At 44.1% G+C, this 19,227-nt stretch overlaps 1 protein-coding gene across 1 annotated transcript; it reads left to right on the forward strand.

The window, feature by feature from the left end:
* The first annotated feature begins 872 nt into the window (after positions 1-872).
* ZXDC (ZXD family zinc finger C) lies at positions 873-15,107 on the forward strand. The gene is made up of 9 exons (XM_073575010.1): positions 873-1,922; positions 6,754-6,906; positions 7,673-7,751; positions 9,160-9,290; positions 9,484-9,648; positions 9,982-10,655; positions 12,806-13,048; positions 13,466-13,567; positions 14,269-15,107. Exons 1-9 carry the CDS (start codon positions 980-982, stop codon positions 14,353-14,355), a joined length of 2,577 nt encoding a protein of 858 aa, XP_073431111.1. The 5' UTR covers positions 873-979; the 3' UTR covers positions 14,356-15,107.
* Positions 15,108-19,227: the final 4,120 nt, after the last annotated feature.

The following is a 19,227-nucleotide window of genomic DNA, read 5'->3' on the forward strand; positions in this document are numbered from 1 at the left end:
GAATAAGGGGCAGGAGTGTGGAGGATAAGGGGCAGGAGTGTGGAGAATAAGGGGCAGCATTGGGAATATTGAGGCTTTACAGAACTTCTTGGATTTGTCAATAAAAGTGTAAAAGCTGCTGAAATGTTTACAATATTGTCAGTAACCACTAAAAGAGTGAAAACACTGAAGAGGCAAAAGTGAAAAACAAAACTTTAGTGTCAATCTGAAAACTTTGCCTAAAAATGTAAATACCCAAGAAATAAATTGGAATAATAAGAAACTGTATAATTAATCATTAGGACCGGTCAGGTCACCTCAATGCATTCAATATGAAATGTACCATACACCACATGATGAGTGTCGGGGGCCGGTGCAGGCTCAGGGAGTGAAGCTGCTGTTGTGTCTGCCATCCAACGGATCAATCAGGTGGTCGCCGGCTCAAATCCCACAGAGGGACGAAGGAAAATGGAAATAATTAGTAACAAATATTGAGGAAGAATAAACGTGAAAGGAGAAATAGTTGTGGTTCTAGAATACGGAGGAATGAAGCAGAATAAACTATATAAATCTGGGATCGCCGCAACCTGCGGAATAAAGACAACCCTGAGTGATGGATCCCGGAAACAGGAACCCAACGGGGGATTCCTGTGTAGACGGCAGCGAAACGTCCACAACGAAAACCCAAACCACAGCGACATCCCGCGAAATACACCGATTGTGCCCAAACTAGAGCGCGTTATGCCATGTACCTCCTACACTGATAATAATGAAAAAATAATCCTCCAAAAATGACAGGAGTTACCAATGATGAAATCACGTGACTACACGCCCCCTGCTCTGTACTGAGCCCCGTTATAAGAAATAAAATAGTCCGGGCCGCCTGTTGCTAAGTAACGGCAGAGTTCTCGGATGGATACAGTGATCGGACATCGCGATCCCTGTGAGGCGGCTTTTGCTATGTCCTTCCGCAAGAACTACATGCTACAGGGATACCAAGATGGAAATCCAGGGGCCGACGGGGCAGCGGCAGCAAGATGGCGGCTCGGGGCTCCCTGAGGGAGAGACGCCGGCGGGGGAGGACGACGAGGAGAAGTCCGGGCTCCAGAAAGACGCTGGAAATGTTCGTCCCATCTACATGGTGGTCAACCTGGGCTCTGTGGCCCCGGAGCCGCCGCCGCCGCCTCCTCCACCGCAGAGGCCCTGCCCGCCCTCGGAGCTGGCCCTGCCCGGGTACGTGACGGTGCTCCTGGAGAACGGTCTGTTCACACTAGGAGGAGGCGGCAGGGAGGCCTCGGAGAGCGGAGCTAGGCCGCAGCCTCGGGGTGGGAGCAGCAGCGCGCCCGCCACCCCTCAGCAGAGCTGGGCCTCCGAGCTGTCCCCTCCGGGGGAGCCGAGCAGCAGCTCCGGGGCGGCGCACAGCTTCACCGAGAGCCTGGAGGACATGGTGCTGCGCGGCCCGGTGGACGAGCAGGTGGCCGGCTTCCTGGTGGGGGACATCGGGGAGCTGCAGGTGAATCTGGGGGAGGCTCTGGACCTGGCCCGGAAGGGGGTGCTGCTGGTGTTCCGCTGCCCGCAGCCCGGCTGCGCCAAAGCCTTCGACCGTAAGCAGCAGCTGAAGGTCCATTTACTGAGCCACACGGAGGAGCCGCGGCCCTACAAGTGCCAGGTGCAGGGCTGCGACTGGTCCTTCACCACCCTGTACAAGCTGAAGCGCCACCTGCAGTCACACGACAAGCAGCGCCCCTTCTCCTGCGACGCCCTGGGCTGCGGCAAGAGGTTCACCACCGTCTACAACCTCAAAGCCCACCTAAGAGCCCACGAGCAGGAGAACCTGTACCGCTGCGACACCTGCGGCGAGGCCTTCAACACCACCACCAAGCTGAGTGCGCACAGGAGGACGCATTTCGAGCCCGACAGGCCGTACAAGTGTGAGTTTAATGGTACGTGCCAGGCGGATATATCACAGGGCGTATTATCCGTAAGCCAAGCCATGGAGTATAGTGCATCCTGCAGTCAGGCGACAGCGTAATTGTTGTACAGATGTGATGTGTGCAGCAGCTCTCGTTCTGTCTGACCCGACCTCAAGCGCAAAGAGGTGCTGCAGCAGCCACTTGATGTCCAACGGTATTGTGCATGAGAGATGCAGCTACACATGGTGTAGAACGTGTGTGATACCTGTTGGAAACTGGATGGTTGCTTCAGCAACTATCACTGGATGGCAGAAACCTCGAAGCAGAAATGGTGGCTTTGTGCAGCTGTTCTTCCCACTACCTGATCTGTATTCAGCTGCGGAGGTGCTGCAGCACACTGGGATGAAGAGGACGGTTACCTAGGCAACAGCTCCACACACAGATCGTATCATACTGTGCATGAAATGCTGCAGCAATGTGAGGTCTTGCAGGTATGATGCATGTGTCCTAATAAGACGATACCTGCTGGGCATTGGACTGGTGCCTCAGGAACCTTTGTGCAGCAGCATCTTCCATGTATGATACCTGCCAAGCATGAGGTGATTGACCCGTCCACTGTCAGATCAGGTAGAAGAGAAAGTTGTGACACAAAGTCTTTACATTTCTGAGTCAGGACACGCTTATTTTATGTATGGTGGCAGCCTGATTGTCCATCTGTGATTCGCGTGTGTACAAGGGGCCTTCAGATTGATGCATCCTATAAATCTAAAGATTATTCATTGTATGGGAAAAAGTTCTGCAACTTATACACTTTGTGTAGCTAATCCTCACCATTTTCAAGATCTCTGCTGGCTGAATTTACAATCAGTCTGAAAATCCTTCCATAGTTCTCAGAGCAGGGTTTCTTAGAGATGTGTCCAGGTGAATTCTACAGGAGATAGAACAGTAGTGAAATACATTTTACGTGCACCAAAATACATTGTAACAAAGTTAGGCTAGTTTCACATTAGCGTTTTTTTGCGCAGCGCATCGTGCGCAGTCCAAACGCATACAAAAAACGCATCTAGCGTTTTGCATGCATTTGCTTATTTTATGTGCATGCGTTTTAACCAGTTTGTTGCCATGTGAACTCTTAAAACGCATGCGATTTGTAACGCTGACGTGCACATGTCCATGCACACGCCAGCGTTCCCATAGACTGTAATGTGTTTTTTTTTTTTTGCGCATTCCGTGCGCATGCGTTTTTTGACACAGGTTGGGCGCACAAAAAATGCAACGGTGCGTTTGGCGCGCATAGGCGCACACTGCAAAAAAACGCATGCGCACAAAAACACGTATAAACGCTAGACCATGCGCACCCATGTTAAATAAACATAGGGGCGCATGTATGCGCACGATGCGCTGCGCAAAAAAACGCTAATGTGAAACTAGCCTTATCGGGACAGCAGAGAGATTTGTGCTGACGATCTGTTATCTCTCCCAGCGGATTGTCTAGACTGGATACTTTATAACAACCCAGAGCTGTGATATATATTGGTATGGACTTTCAACCAGTAAATGTAAACCAGAATGATCACATTTGCTGACTGCAAGAAGAGGTCTTAAAAATGGTACATAAAACATCAAAGTTTATTAGAAAGCTGAATGGTCCACAAATTGAGGACAAGCGTTTGTCCATTCCCGATTATCGTCCATCAATCACCTGATGAACAAACAAAACGCTTATTTGTTGATTTGATTTCTGTTCTTGCATGAAATCGTCATTTGCAGCACATCGCTCTGTCTAATCAGGAATCGTGCTGCTCATAACGTATATAATCGTGTTACCGCTTGTTAAATCTCCCTCATTCAGATACCTTAAATATAACTGATTTGTGCTTGATCCTGGCCTGACATTGGTAATGTAAAGTACCATTACTTTGCGTTTTTTAAAGTACATACATATTTCCCATGATCATTTTGGAGCATCATTTGTGTTATTTCTTTGCTATACTTGGAAAGTGCGCTCTGGTGTATGCTCAAACACATCTGATTTGCTGTGCAGATTCTTCACCTCAAATCCACACCAATTTACAGTATAATACAAGTGGATTTCTAAAACCTTTGATCCTTGGGTGTACAGATTTTCCCAGAGGTTTTTTTGTGCTAATGTTAAAATCCAGAGTGAATTAAAAGCTCAATCTCCTGTAAAATCTGCATGTGACACCTGTATATTTTGCATTGGAAACACCGTTGATTTCCCATGGTTCAGTTATGTGTTCCTTCACAGCCCCATGATGTAAAGCCGATGGTGACCATTTATACACACATCCTACTGACACGGGAAGGATTAAAAGGAACCTGTCATCTGATTTATGGCTGCCCAAACTGCAGGCAGCATAAATCTGAGTGTGACCACACGATTGCAGCCGGGGATATTTTCCTCTGAAATGCTCTGTTGTTGAATCAGATGACAGATTTCCTTTGATGGCCAGTTGGCATTTGTTAATCCGTTTGCAGGAGGGAAAAAACCCTATATGAGGGTCTCTCTAAAGGCTCATATTCATCACAGTAATGATCTATCGGTCGGTCCAGAAAAGTGAGACGAGTTTAATGCGATTTTTATTTTATTTTTTTTATCACCCAGAATCCAAATGACATCGATTTACATGTGAATATAATCCAATTGCAATGCAAATTTTAACGTGAGCTTTTACATGGAGTAATTTTGGCATTTGCACATAGTTTTCAAAGAAAATATTCTTATATATGTTGGGTACAGAAAGATCGATATAAATGTGAGTGAGATATATAATCAGTGCTTTGTGTGTGTAGCTTGCGGTACATGTTTTATTAATAAATTTAGAAATGGCACGTGCTCCCCAGAAATTTTATTAACCAGCGGAGGGAAAGCGGACAGCTGGGTGCAGATGTTTATAGCTTGGAAAGGGGATAATGCCCATAGAGCTTCCCAGACTTACAACATTAGCTCTCAGCTGCTCCAGAAATGGTGTATACATAAGATGCACCACATCTGGCACTTGGCTTCACTCTTCCCACTTTCCCTGGTGTGGTGTTATAGTTGGGGAGGTGGGTGTTGATGTCACCTTTGTGTTGTCAGGTGACCTCAAGCCCATGGGTAGTAATGGAGATGCCTCTGTAAGACATCCCCATTACTAACCCGATAGTCAAATTATATAATGCCCAGAATAAAGTCCTCGATTTGAACAAATGACACTGCTTTATTGATTCTAAATAAGCGAACATGCGCTGTGTCCAAAGCGCTGTTACTTCTGGATCATGTACACCCGGCCTTATGGATGCGCCATTTTTGGGGTGGCTGAGAGCTGATGTTTTTAGTCTGGGACGGGGCCAATATCCATGGCCCCTTCATATGCTCTTAATATCAGCCTGAAACTGTCTGCCTAACCTTTGCAGGTTCTTAATTATAGAGTGACCCTACGACACTTTTTTTGGGAGGTACCCCATTTTAATCAGTAAAGGCTTCGTATACAGCTGTGAGCTGATATTAATAACCTGGGAACCTCCATGGGTGTTACCCCCTTTTCAGGCTTTAAACATCTGCCCCCAGTTGTCCGCTTTCCCTTTGTTGGTTAATAAAATTTCATGGGACCCCACGGCAGTTTTTTCATAAAAGAATTTATTAATAAAATACATGTACAGTAAACTACACAAGCATTGCACTAATTATATATGTGACTATTCTATTCTGTCTGGTCACACTGATTTTACTGTACATGTCGAATGAAATGACAGGTTTTCAAGGACATAAGGACATGGGTGTGTAAAATCAGATGGTCCGAGTGCCGTGCGATATTTTTAATATTATTTTTTTTTTATTTTTTATCTATCATACCCATTGACTTGCATTGGCGAGTCTCGTCTGAGATACAAGGACAATTGCAGCATGCCGCAACTTTTTTCTCAACCCAATGTGAGCTGAGAAAAATTCTCAGATGAGCAGGAACTCATAGATTAACATTGGTCAGAATGCAATCCGATTTTGTTTATCTGAGTGCACTCGTCCATTTTTCTTGTAAATGAGTATGAGCCCTAAAATGGAGCATCAAAATGTTTTTAGGAAAAGGTTACTGGACAGTGGGAAAACATCCAGCGGTAGTGGTAGCTGGTATTCCCAACCCTAGATTCACCAGCTGTGCAGTTCAGTCTGTTGTGCCCTTTTTGTGCTCAGATGGAGAGTGGAAGCTCTTGTGCTGGTGTCAGCAGGGGCAGCCATTCATTGCTCTAGGAAAGAAAGATCCAGCTCGGATGAGTAAAATCCAAAAACTGAGTCTAAGAACACTAGCTGTTCGAGATGCGTCCAGTCTCCCATCGGCAACCTTTCCTCCGGGTATACCGGTCGGGTGTGTTACAAGCCTGTTCATGTTTTATTGAACTGAATAAAGTTTTTAGATTTTACTCTTCCGAGCTGGATCTTTCTTTCTTTTCAAGAGCCATTTCCCTTACCGTCTCTCAGAGGCGTGGTCGGTGCTGAGAAGTCGCATTGGAATATAAAGGGTGAGCTGAACTAACCTTCCACTGTGCAACCATTCATTACCAGGTTCTGCAAGTGTCGTTATTTCCTTCCTCTGCCTGTATCTGCACCAGTCACAGATGGCAGCGAGGGCTGAAGAGGAAAGAAAGTGGGAAGTTCCAGAGCGAACTTGTGTTGATATATCCTAAAGTGATCTCTAGCTGAGAGGGGTGTAGTGTCAGATGTGCTGTGTAGTAGAAGGTTGCACCCAGGCCCGATTGCTGCATATATGTTATGGTTTACTATAGAAATCCTTTGTGATATTTTTGTTGCTGATTAACCTGAACAGTTGTCATTTTTGAGACTGAACACTTCTGTTCTTTGTAGGTTGCGACAAGAGTTTTATTACAGTGACTGCATTATTCTCCCATCACAGAGCGCACGTACGTGAGCAGGAACAGTTCATCTGCTCTTTCCCTGGCTGCAATAAGCAATACGACAAGGCGTGCAGGCTGAAGATACATCTCCGCAGTCATACAGGTATGGGTTTTGTCAGGGACAGGAATTAGGGCTGCTCCATATATAAGGACACCCGCAATTATTGCCTGTTCCTCACCAGGATCCACCTTTTAAAAGGAACCTGTCACCTATTTTTTCGTATATAAGCTGCAGCCACCACCATCGGGCTTATCTACAGCATTCTGTAATACTGTAGATAAGCCCCCGATGTAACCTGAAAGATAAGAAAAACGAGTTATATTATACTCACCCGGGGGTCCGGTCCGATGGGTGTCGCGGTCCGAGTCCAGCACCTCCCATCTTCATGCGATGATGACGTCCTCCTTCTGTCGCGCTCCTGCGCAGGCGTACGTTATCTGCCCTGTTGAGGGCGGAGCAAAGTAATGCAGTGCGCAGGCGCCGGGAAAGGTCAGAGAGGCCCGGCGCCTGCGCATTGCAGTACTTTATCTGCCCTGTTGAAGGCAGAGCAAAGTACGGCTGCGCCGGAACATGACAAAAGCAAGGAGGACGTCATCTCTAGAAGATGGGAGGCACCGGACCGTGACACCCATCAGACCGGACCGCCCCCGGTGAGTATACTATAACTAGTTTTTCTTATCTTTCAGGTTACATCGGGGGCTTATCTACAGTATTACAGAATGCTGTAGATAAGCCCCTGATGGCGGTGGCTGCAGCTTATATATGAAAAAATAGGTGACAGATTCCTTTTAATAATCTTTTACATAAACTAATAATATTTGTGTTAGTTGTCACTGACTTCCACTTGTAACTTTTTGCTTTTTTTCAGGTGAGCGGCCTTTTATCTGTGACTTTGAGAGCTGCGGCTCATCCTTCACAAGCATGTCCAAGCTCTTAAGACATAAAAGGTATCTTGTAGCAGTCATGTCTCACTGACACAGCACTGATGTTAATGTTGTGGGTTTTTTTTTTTTTTTATATAACTTCTCAGTAGTTTACGGGTATAGTTACATTAGGTGGATAAGCTGTTTAAGCTATTTTCAGGTTTGCAAGTAGCAGCATAGTAAATGAGTTTATAAAAATAAATTATGTAGGCTGTGGAAAAATTTGCAGCGTGAATAACCTTATGGTACAGTCTTTCCATTCACAGCCAAAATATACTGCTGATTTCACATCTTTTCACCCTCTTTTTCAATGCAAATCTTTCAATAAGTCACTGAATTTGTTGAGTTTATTAATGCTGAGGAAAGCTGCAGCATGACAGTCCAGTGTGGATGCACCGTAAACAGTTGACATTTTGCCTATTATATTACAGGGTATCTCCAACGCTATACTTTTTCTTACATATGTTGAAATGTCAAGTCTTTTGGATAGATCCCAATGTATTGAATATATAGTGGTGCTGACGAGCACCTACTTTGCTGTATTGTATATGTGTATTTGAAGCATCCAGGCTTTCTGCCTTTATCCACAGTAAAGGAAATGAACAAAATGGATAATCCCTTTAAAAGATAAGGACTTGCATGTAGATGTAAAAAGCTTTGGTATTCATGGAATCATTACTGGCTGTATAATTTGTGTTACACATATAATGTAATAATAAGTCCCCATATCACGTGAACAGCTGCATGACATTGTGATGATATAGCTATCAGTATCTACTCATTGTAATTCTGTACCATTGCTGCTGTAGACCCCAAGTGGCCATCTGATAAATGTCCCATGGGAAGCATTATCTCATCATAAATAAGTGAAACTGCAAAATGATTGTAAAAATTAGTTACTTTGCAACTTGTCTCTTATTACAAATAATCTCTGTTCTAAAGATTAGAGGGTTTTTTATTCTAGTTTATTGCTCGTTACCTAGGATACCTTCCGTTTCTGCCATCTGTAAAGGGTGGTATGTTTTCTAGTGTAGAAGCGCAGTGCTTACTGGGTTTTTTGCAGTTTAAGTGCTGCTCAAAAGGTGGCAAAATATCTAGCTTTAGTGTCTCTGCGCTTCTCCAATGCTACGGAGGCAAAGCTGCCTCTGCTTGCAGCTTTAAAGAAAGCACAGTTTGACTAGCAGCACAACCATACCGCTGACCCAAGCTGCCAATCATTCAGGACTGTACAGCCCCCTACCACCATCCCAGGAAGTCGTAGGTAGAGGGGCACTGCACGTCAGAAGAAAGAGCTTGAAACAAAACCTTTAAGTAATCTTGTTTTGAAATAGTATCTATGATATAATTAATACTACTATTTAAATCCCAATACAACATTAATGTTATCACAAATTAATATCGCTCCCATCCTTTATATTCTGTCTGCTTCAAGGAAACACGAGGATGACAGACGTTATCCATGCCCAGTAGAAGGCTGCGGAAAATCGTTTACACGAGCAGAGCACTTAAAAGGCCACAGAATTACTCACCTGGGCACCAAACCTTTCGAATGCCCTATAGATGGTAAGGATTCATGTCATTGGTTACATTTGTGCACTTTATACCTGGCCTCTGGAGATACTTCTAGTGTCTGAATACTAGTAAATGTGGGCAGGCAGAATCCTTAGATCATCTCAGAAATACAATGGTGTACATTGTCTGATGTATGCTATTGTCTTTCCTTAAGATTTCTTTTACACTTTATATTCTCTGCCAGGTTGTGGAGCCAAGTTCTCAGCCAGAAGCAGCCTGTACATCCACTCCAAAAAGCACCTTCAAGATGTGGACGCCTCAAAGACGCGTTGTTCAGTGTCCAACTGCAGCAAGATATTTACATCTAAGCAGAGCCTGAAATCTCACATGGTTAAGCAGCACGGCCACGGTAGGTTCATCTGTAATGATCACAAGCTTTATGTGAGAGGCTAGAGGGGGAAAAAGGTTTTACAGTATTTTTGCAATGATTGAAAATGTGATGACTGTCTGATTTCAGGGAGATCCACCGATCACTAATGGGATAACTTCTGTCTCTACTCTGCTATAGGGATTGCATCGTGCAGCATGATTGCACCGCTTGTCGTTCTGATTTCTGTCTATGGGACTGACCATAATCCTGTAGCAGTGTACTCCACTCTGTCAGTCCCATTGACATGCTCGTGTAAGTTTCATTCATTTTATTACTAATACTGTGTTTTTTTTGTTTTTTTTTTTATTTAAGATCTTGAAGCTGCAAGTTCCCTCACCCCCAGTAGTGAACTGACGAGCTCAGGACAGAGTGACTTAAGTAATCTGGATCTCTCCTCTTTATTCTCCAATGTGTCCTCCAATGGGTCTGGAATCTCTGCAGACCTGACCTTGGTTAACTCTGGGATACTGACCATTGATGTCTCTTCTGTAAGATCTACATTAGGGGGCAACTTGTCATCCAGCAGTAACGCTCTGGTTCATCCTGTGGACCCCTTGGTATTGGTGTCAAACAGTGATAATAACAGCAGCCTGGATAGTTCCATCCTCTTAGGGGCAGCTGCGTCCATCCTTCAGCAAGGAAGCCTTCAGCTGGACGATGTACAGACTGTAAATGCAGAGGCTTTGGGCTCCTTGGCGTCTTTGTCTATGAGAGGGTCCAACCAGGACATTCATGAACTTACAGCCACAAATAATCTTTCTATTGATTCCACTGCGTTAACATCTTCGGTCACACTGGGAACTAGTAGCTCTATACCAGAATTGTTGACTCAGCCCAAAGCTGACAGAAGCCTTATGCCAGCATCTGAGGTTGTGAGCCAACAGGAGGGGAGTAAAGTGGTGACACAGTTTGTGTTTCCTCAAACGGGAAACTACAGCTCTCAAAAGGACATGGACTTCAGCCCAGTAGCTGCAAATGCTATATTGGTAAGACAGCAAGACTTCTGTTCTTTTTTTTTTTTTTTGTTTACATTTATACAGACTTCCATATATTTTTCTTAAGGAAGAACTTTTATTTCCCAGTTCAGTGCCCTGGTTTAATGGCAGGAACCTATTCTGAAGCTCTCTGCTCTTGAATGGCATCTTCTTTATTGTCCAGTGTCCTTTTCAGGAGGGGAGGTTTGCAAGTAGTGGCCACCAATAAGCCATAGCACTAAGGAATGAATGACCGCCAGGCACTAGGCATTAGTTTATAGCTCGTGTATGAATTAAACATCATTTTTTCAGGTGTGGTTACCAAAACATGCTTACCATCTTGGTACGTCTCTGAAGATCAGCTATATGCAATACTGTTATACTTCAGTATATAGTATGTGATTGGAAGATCACAGGTTCAAGTCCCCTACAGGGACTGAAAAATGAAGTGTGAGTAAAAAAAAAAACATCCATCTATGTTGATGTGTTCAAATCAGCCTCCCTGCCCCCCTCACACACTGTAAGTGCTACAGCCATAAAAGATCTATCAAAATGTGAAAAAAAATATAATCCAGTCGGGGAAATATGAGGATGAAAAATCAAAATGCCGGAAAGGTGTGTTTGTTTTCATTTTTTTTTTTTCTTTAAAAAAAAAAAAAAGAAAAAAATGAAGTGTCATGTATGCCGGAAGTGGTGTCGATAAAGCAGTCAGGTCATCACACCAAAAACAAGCCTTCACAAAGCTCAAGTGATGAAAGGACGAAAATGTTACAGGTCTCTGAATACGACGTCACAAAACCTCTTTTCAATTATGGTAACACCATAAACGTACTGATTCAGAATAACTTTTGCCTCAGAATGTAGCCTAAAAACAAAACACACAGCCATGGCAGAATTGCATTTTTTTATTTTTTTTTTATTTTTACCATACTTTATTTTCCTTTTCAATGCACTAAAAACGGGGAAAGAAAATTCAACAGTGTCACTTAAAATTGTTATTCTCCACCAACGCTGGAGCATGTACTGCACAGTACGCCATATTCTTCAGATTAAAGCAACGTTTGAAAAAGACCCAGGATGGGTCGAAACGTAAAATACCACTTGTTGCTCTATATTCTTCTGGCCTGCACTTTGGTGAATTATTGTACTATAAATACAAACGATCATTTAAAAAATTCTTAGAGTGCGGCTAATTTGCTGCTGTTTAACTCAAAATGGCAGAGGGAAGGGATAAAACTAATGTGACACCCAACCACAGGCAACATACAGCAGTAATAGATGATCATAGAAGAAAGCACATCCAGTAGAAGACTGTAACGTGCTGGGTTTACCAGGGCTGTGGAGTAGAGTCAGTATCTGTGTCCATTTTGGTGAAGTCGCTGTTGGTATAAAATGGACTTACGCCAACTCCTAAAATATATAATACATTGGGTACAGTACAATGCAGGATGTGCTGTAAGTGTTTTCATAAGAATTTGAGAAAGTTATGAAATGTCCCATAAATGTCTGTTCTGTTCCTGATCTAAGATCTTGGCTTTTCGTTGAGATGAATCTGTGGTGCTCTTTATGCACATGCTCAGTAGTTGGGAAAATTTGAGTCGGAGGTTTGGCTTACTAACTCCACAGCCCTAGGGATAACATTATTACTTTGTCCTCGGCCCAGGCCAAAAAGGGGAAAAAATACCATTGCATTCAAAAAAGTGTCAAAACATACCCACGCATTTTGATTCTGAGTGCTGCGATACACTTTTTTTTCTTATTGGGTTATTGGTGTCTTGTACCAGTTGTCATAAAATTGCCCTTCATTAGCCATGTCAGGAGACAAGCTCTGGCGTCCTCTGTCATGTTTACTTGCTCCTGAACCCTCGATAATCATCAGTTGTGCCCAGCCACGCTGTTTGGCAGCTTTCTACTTACATATAGGGATAAAGCGCTCGGGAAGTGGTTGTAGGGTAGAGGGAGCTGCAGCTCCCGAATACCAAGACGCAGTGCTAGGCTTCTACTGTTACTGATACAATAGCCGCTATAAGATTTTCCTTTAAGTGACTCTGCGAAGAAATGAGTCTGTCTCTATTTTGTGCTGCCCTCAGTTTGATAATAGATTCTTACTTGTTGATGCACTTGTTTGGACAAGCTGTACAACCTCTGTTCCCTTTCATTAGGAAAGTGTTGGCTCAGCGAGGACGGACTACAGAGCCATTCAACTGGCCAAAAGCAAAAAGAAGGGCAGTGCGAGCAGCTCAGGGACTTCACCTCCACAGAGGAAAAGTAAAGGTACAAAGGTACAGAATCAAGCCGTGTCTCCAGCTGTCAACCGATTTAGTAGCGGTGTTTTGTCAAATGGCGGGCTGACGCTGCGGGATCCAGCAACAGGAGCACAATATGTCCAAATCCAGCTTCTTCAGGTAGGTAGGCACAACCCTTGCCTTCCTTTCTTTGGTGTAGACAGCAAATGAGCTCAACAGTCACCCTTCTGTCCTCACTGTTACAGGACACCACATGGTTTCTATACCACTCACTACTGGTGTAACTTAATTGAAAATATCTCAAACATTAAAAAAAATTTCAACAATGCAGCGATAACCCAATAAAACTCACCTTACTTTATGCATTATCAGAAATACAGGAGCCCATGAATGGGCCTACATGTATTATGCCTTATTTATAGCCAACAGCATTGATTGAAAATATAGTGTAGTTACATTCCCTGCATGCAACCTCAGGACAGTAAATGGTAGAGAACCTCCTTTAAGTGCCTATTACTGTGTAATGTGCGAGATAGCTATTGCCCTTGAATTTAATGCTTTCTGTTCTGTCCCAAGGATGAGCCTCCAGGGGATGGGGACCTGCCCTTCCAGCTGAATGCCCAGTCACCAGCTGCGCACACACAGCTGACTGTTGATTTGCCGGTGCATATCCTGCAGGTACAATGGTTTTTGTATTTTATCATATGTACAGAAAGATGGCAGCTTGTATGTTATATTCTCTTTAGGAAGTCAAAGAAATAGTTTGTGCTTTATGTCCATGTGAGAAAAAATTGTATTTTGGACTTTATCAGTGATCCTCAACATGCAAAGACCTCCACGGGTCAGCACCATGAAGGGCTGAGACGCTCACACGATTGGCTGTGACTAGCGCTGTGCGATAGGAATCTTAGCCTTTCTTGTGCAGATCTTCAAGAGGTCCCTGTATTGTGCTGATCTGCAATAGGTCTCTTATTGTTCTGATTCACAGTAGTCTTGCGGGTCAAACCCTCACTGATCAAACATTGATGCCCTATGCAAAAAGAGGCTTTTAATGATAAAAGATCCAGAGATTCGCTTTAAGACTCGAAAGCACAGTATATCTGGACCCATACTCTGTGGTATGTCACAAAGATTTCTTGACGTATATCTGATGCAATTCTCCGACCTGTGCACTAAGTGGTATACGTAGACCATAAGGTCCCAATGAACAACATTCATAGATATCACACAGGAGGCTCGATCGATTGGGTGGATTCATTTTGAATTGTGTGCCAAATGTAAGGCTCTGCTACAGTATGCATGCAGCATTAATTGCACCCAAAAGGTCTAATTATCTACATGCATAATTAGGTTTTGTTTTTTTTTTGTTTTTTTTTTAGGAGCCTCCCGTGTCAACAGAAGACGATGCAGCTTCAGACAATTCCCAGTTTACAGGAAGCACAATAAATCTGCAGGATCTTGAATAATCTGACATTGCGCTCGATCAGGAAAACCACGTGTTATTGAGAGCCGCCAGCAGTGCGCAGTTGTCTTTTGTTCACTCCAGTCACGTGGTATTTAGAAGATGACTCCTTGCACATCTGTTTCTCTTGATTGTGGATTTATCTCCAATGTGGCATTTCCTTTTGCACTAGGCTTTTATGCTCCTCTTGCCATAATGGACTCATCTTGAAAGTGCCCAACCGCTGCTCTGCAAGTTCCTCCTCCTGCAGGACATCATAATCTGCTGTGTCCACCTGAAAGGAATGGGAATTGCCCAAAGAATCTTCTGGATAAAGTATTCTGCAGTCTTTTGTATGAATGTTTCCCGTTAGCAGAGGGCTGCCTTTTTATCTGAAAAGTACTTGATCTATTCACCACAAATGTCATCTCTCCAGTGATAGTGTGCACCTACCTCCGGAGCAGAAACCGTTCAGTCTGACTTCTCCAACCATGCGCTGTCCTCCTATAAAGACTGACTTTTATAATATAAAAAAAAAGGCTGTGGGTAAAACTGACCCAGCCCCATGAGTTTGTAAAATATGTTATCAGGTATTTATTTGTGCTACCGCAGGAACATTTTCACTTGCGTTTCTTTTTTTCTGTACAAAGTTGTACAAATTTAGTATTTATATAATCCCTTTAATTCAGAGATTTCCTTTATTGCCCTACTGCAATTTTTTTTCTTTTTTAATAGGTGCATTTTGGTGAATTCAAGTATTAAAAGAAAAAAAGATAATTCTGACCTCAGTGATTTGTTTCGATATCAGTATGTTGGTGTAGGCTACGTCTGTGATGTGTGTCAGGAGAGGAAGTGATCACGTCCCGTTCTTTGGTGACGATTGAGGCCAGTGAGTAGCTACAGTGGTCAGGTGTTGCTAAGTCACATCCGATGAAAACTCATTCTAACCAATGACAGCCATGCCACAAGAATTGGATGTTATCGTTGTCTGTGCCGCTCATTGGAGCATCCCTCATTGGCCAACGGGATTTTGAGCAAATGTATAATTGATTTATTTTGCTACTATCTCTGCCGCTGCCTTTACCGATCGGGTCTCATTCCCATATTGCAATCAGGGCTGCGGAGTCGTGGAGTCGGTAGAAATGTACCGACTCCGACTCCAGCTTTAAAAAAAATGTATTATTTCATAATTGAACTTTCATATGAATTTTATAAATGTTACTCAAATATATATGTTCTATCAAACTATGAACAACAGTGATAAGCAGTTCTGCTGGAGATAGAGACATTTCTTACTTCTTGTGTGTCACTGTTCTCCACTGCCCTTATCTAATCTTATACTTGGTTAACCTCATGCTGCCCCAACCCCCCTACTTACAATGTATGAAACTGAAAGTGAAAATGTGTTGCAAATTCTTAGTAGTAAAGCTCGTCCTCTAGACTAGATCATACTAGGTGTGCGTCTTCCAAGCATCTCACAGCTGCCTGCTACTCAGAAGAGGAAGACTGTAAGAAGTATTATCCTTTCAACAAACTTTGCATCAGTTAACTGTGAGTACATGAGGAATAATGACAGTATTACTGACCACTATATCAGTTGTACGACCTGGCAATAATTTTGTACAATTGTTTTTAGGAAAAACAATTGTCATTTGGATTGTGAATGCAAAATTAAAAACCTGAGAATGTCAAAGAAGCATCACATTAAATCAGCTGTATTTGAACATTTCACCATCACTCAAGATAGAAAACATTATGTCAGTGTATGACAAATGATCCAGACGAAAACAAATGCTGTGAAGCCAAGATGAGTGCATATTCAGGCAAAGATAAAAATGCTCCTACCAGAGCTTCTAATCTAAAGAGACATTTACAGCGCTTTCATCCAGAAGTACTGAAAGCAGTGGATGAGAAAGACTGCATTCAAACCAATGAACCAGTGCCCAGCTCTTCCAGCCAAACAAAGGAGCAGAGAACTTTGCAGCCATCAGTTGCAAGATATTTTGTCAGTGACAAAGTTACTGTGACAATGACAGTAGATACATTTAAAAAACAGATCATAGAGCTTGTTGTAAAGGATAGTGTGCCTATTTCATTATTTTCACAACCAGCTTTTATGTGTCTGAATGGGGAAATGGCCCGCAAGCTTGGTGTTTCTCTGGAGAGCGAGAGTATTAGAAAATTAGTAATCGAAGAAGCTTTTAAACAAAAGGAAGAACTTAAAAAAACACTCAAGGGACGCTTTTTGTTTCTTAAAATGGATGCCTGCACACGTCACAGAGTGAACTATTTTGCCATCAATGTCCGATTTGTTTGTGACAAAAATGAAATAGTTACCAAGACATTGGCAGTAAAAGACACCAAAGCTCATCACACCAGTGAGTTTCTCCAGGTCTTGGTGGAAAAGGTTCTGCAAGACTATGAACGTAAAAAAGAGCAAGTTCTTTCTGTCGTAACTGACAATGCTTCAAATATGATAAGTACTATTAAGCTAATGAATGAGAGTAATGATGGTGACCAGCAGCTAGAAGAACATTCTGGGTCCACAGACACAGATGTTTGAAATAGAGGAACACAGTATTGTAACTGAGGAGCAAACTGAAGTTGCTTCAGATGAACAGCAACATGATAGTTTAGATGATCTTGTTGAAACTGTCAATATGTTCTTTCATTCATCACATGCGCTGTGTTGTGCATACGCTACAGCTGGCTATAAGAGACAGCCTGCAAGAAGGACATGCTGCTGCACTGATTGGCAAGGTGAGAAAATTGGCTACTGTTGCCAGAACCCCTAAAGTTGACTCAATTTTGAAGAGACGTGCTGGAAAAGGGGCAATTATTGATCAAGCCACACGATGGGGCAGTACTTAATGATTCAGCGCTTGGTTGAACTGAAAACCTTTCTTGTAGACATGGCTAACCCTCAACTGACGCTAAATGAGTCAGTGGAATCAGGTGACTGAGCTGGAAAAATTGCTAGAGCACCCATTTACAGTGACTAAAAAATTACAAGCAGAGGACTTAACTCCAGGTATTTTCTTAAAGGAGTGGAAGAACCTGATGTTTCGCCTGTCCCAAAGAGGAGGGTTAATTGCAAGTGGCATTGCTACATCAATGAAACGGAGAGAGGAGCTACTATTACAAAATAACATTCTTTTGGCAGCTGTTTATGTAGACCCAATGCATCGGATTCTTCTAGATGATCAACAGCTAAGTAAAGGAATAGAAGCTCTGTTTGAAATAGCAGTAAGGATGAAAGGGTTGCAGAACAGTCAGGAGGAACAAGAAGAATTTGGTCGTCCTGCCACATCTTCACCCTCATCATCAACTGATGAAGAATTTAATTTCGAAAAATATTTGGATCACAAGGACCGTGCACAGCGTTCCCGCATAGAAGAAGAGTCATCCCCATCAAGGAACACAGCCAGTACATTTCAGCAGAATTTTTCATGTGCACTAAAAGAAATTGAGAAATTTGACCGTTCATCAAAAATAACAGTGCAACAAGCGATTCCTCTGTATCCTGACCTTGTCAGAGATGTTGCCCGAGTGGTTACTGCTTTGCCACCAACACAAGTTAGTGTAGAGAGGTTGTTCTCAAAATAATTAGATCAGATTTGAGGGCATCCATGAAGGAGGATCTGACAGAGGCAATACTTTTTTTCCATTCTATATGACGGCACCACGAGAGAGGGGATCCGCCCAGCGAGGACAGGAAACCTTCAAGATAAAAGGGGCGGCTCCTCTCTCCGCATCAGTTGGTTTCCTGTCCTCGATGGGAAGCCCTCAAGATGAAAACCTCTTGAAGAAAGAAGAGGATGCCTGGGCCTGGGTCGGGTGATCAAATAGCAGGCACCGGTCTGCTACACCTGATACCAGGTACCGGTAGTCGCCTCGGGGGTCATATATTCCTATGTCCCCCCTGAGCGAGTGCATGGCCACAGCCCATGGGGCAGATGCCCGGGTGAAGCTGGATACCTTGGAGACCACAGGCGGTGTACCCTCCAAGATGTAAATGTACCCCGTAAAACGTCCACGGAGGCCACGTTCCGTGTTCCCTCCCTGTTGACGTATGGTGGCCATGCAGCCCATGTGACACATCGGTGCCTGGGCGAAGATATTGCTCATCGGGGGTGCCACATTTGTGTACCCGCCCTGTTGAGACCAGACGCCAGTCCCCGTAGAATCCGGCTCTGGAAGGTTTACCTGGTGTATACGTTGGTGGTATAGTGGATCGTCCATCCTTTCTCCTCAGGTAAGAGGGAGAGCACAGGTGACCGGTATGGGGCCCAGGCGCTCACCGGAGAACCGGGGTTCGCGCCGCTGAGCACACCAGGGAGGCAAGGACACGCGCATTGGAGCGCGCATGGCGGGGCCTTGCTGGGAGGAAGCCGACGCTAAACCGGAAGTGGTAAGCGGCGACCCGGAAGTAGAGGTGGCGCGCGCAGCAGAGACACAGGGGTGTGCGCAGTCTCTAGGGGGCGCGCGGACACAGGTAGTGGCGCGCGCAGAGGGCGCAAGCGAGATACGGGGCCCAGGCGGTCCAATTTAAAAAAAAAAAAAAAAGAGACTGCTCTCATTTGGCTCCTGCTAAGCAGCTGGAAGCTGGGGGCTGCTATTTAAACCGGTAGTGGCTGGCGTCACTACACCATTACATGGCAGGTGTGACTGCTCTCAGCACAGGATAGCAGCAGACATATACGGCAGGATGGAGAGCCCCTCACCAGAGCATATACAACCACGCCAGGAAGCGAAGGAAAGGCGGTCACGCTCACACGAAAAGAGCCAGACACGCCGCAGCAGCAGTGGAAGCCGCTCGGGCAGCGCACGGGCGGATCGTCAACGCAAGAAGGAGGGGTCCCTAGTCTCCTTAGGAGACAGTGAGAAGACCAGTCAG

The sequence above is a fragment of the Dendrobates tinctorius genome, unplaced genomic scaffold (assembly GCF_039654945.1).
Source record: "Dendrobates tinctorius isolate UK_male_01 unplaced genomic scaffold, ASM3965494v1 ptg000041l, whole genome shotgun sequence".
In the NCBI taxonomy this organism is placed as follows: Eukaryota; Metazoa; Chordata; class Amphibia; order Anura; family Dendrobatidae; genus Dendrobates; species Dendrobates tinctorius.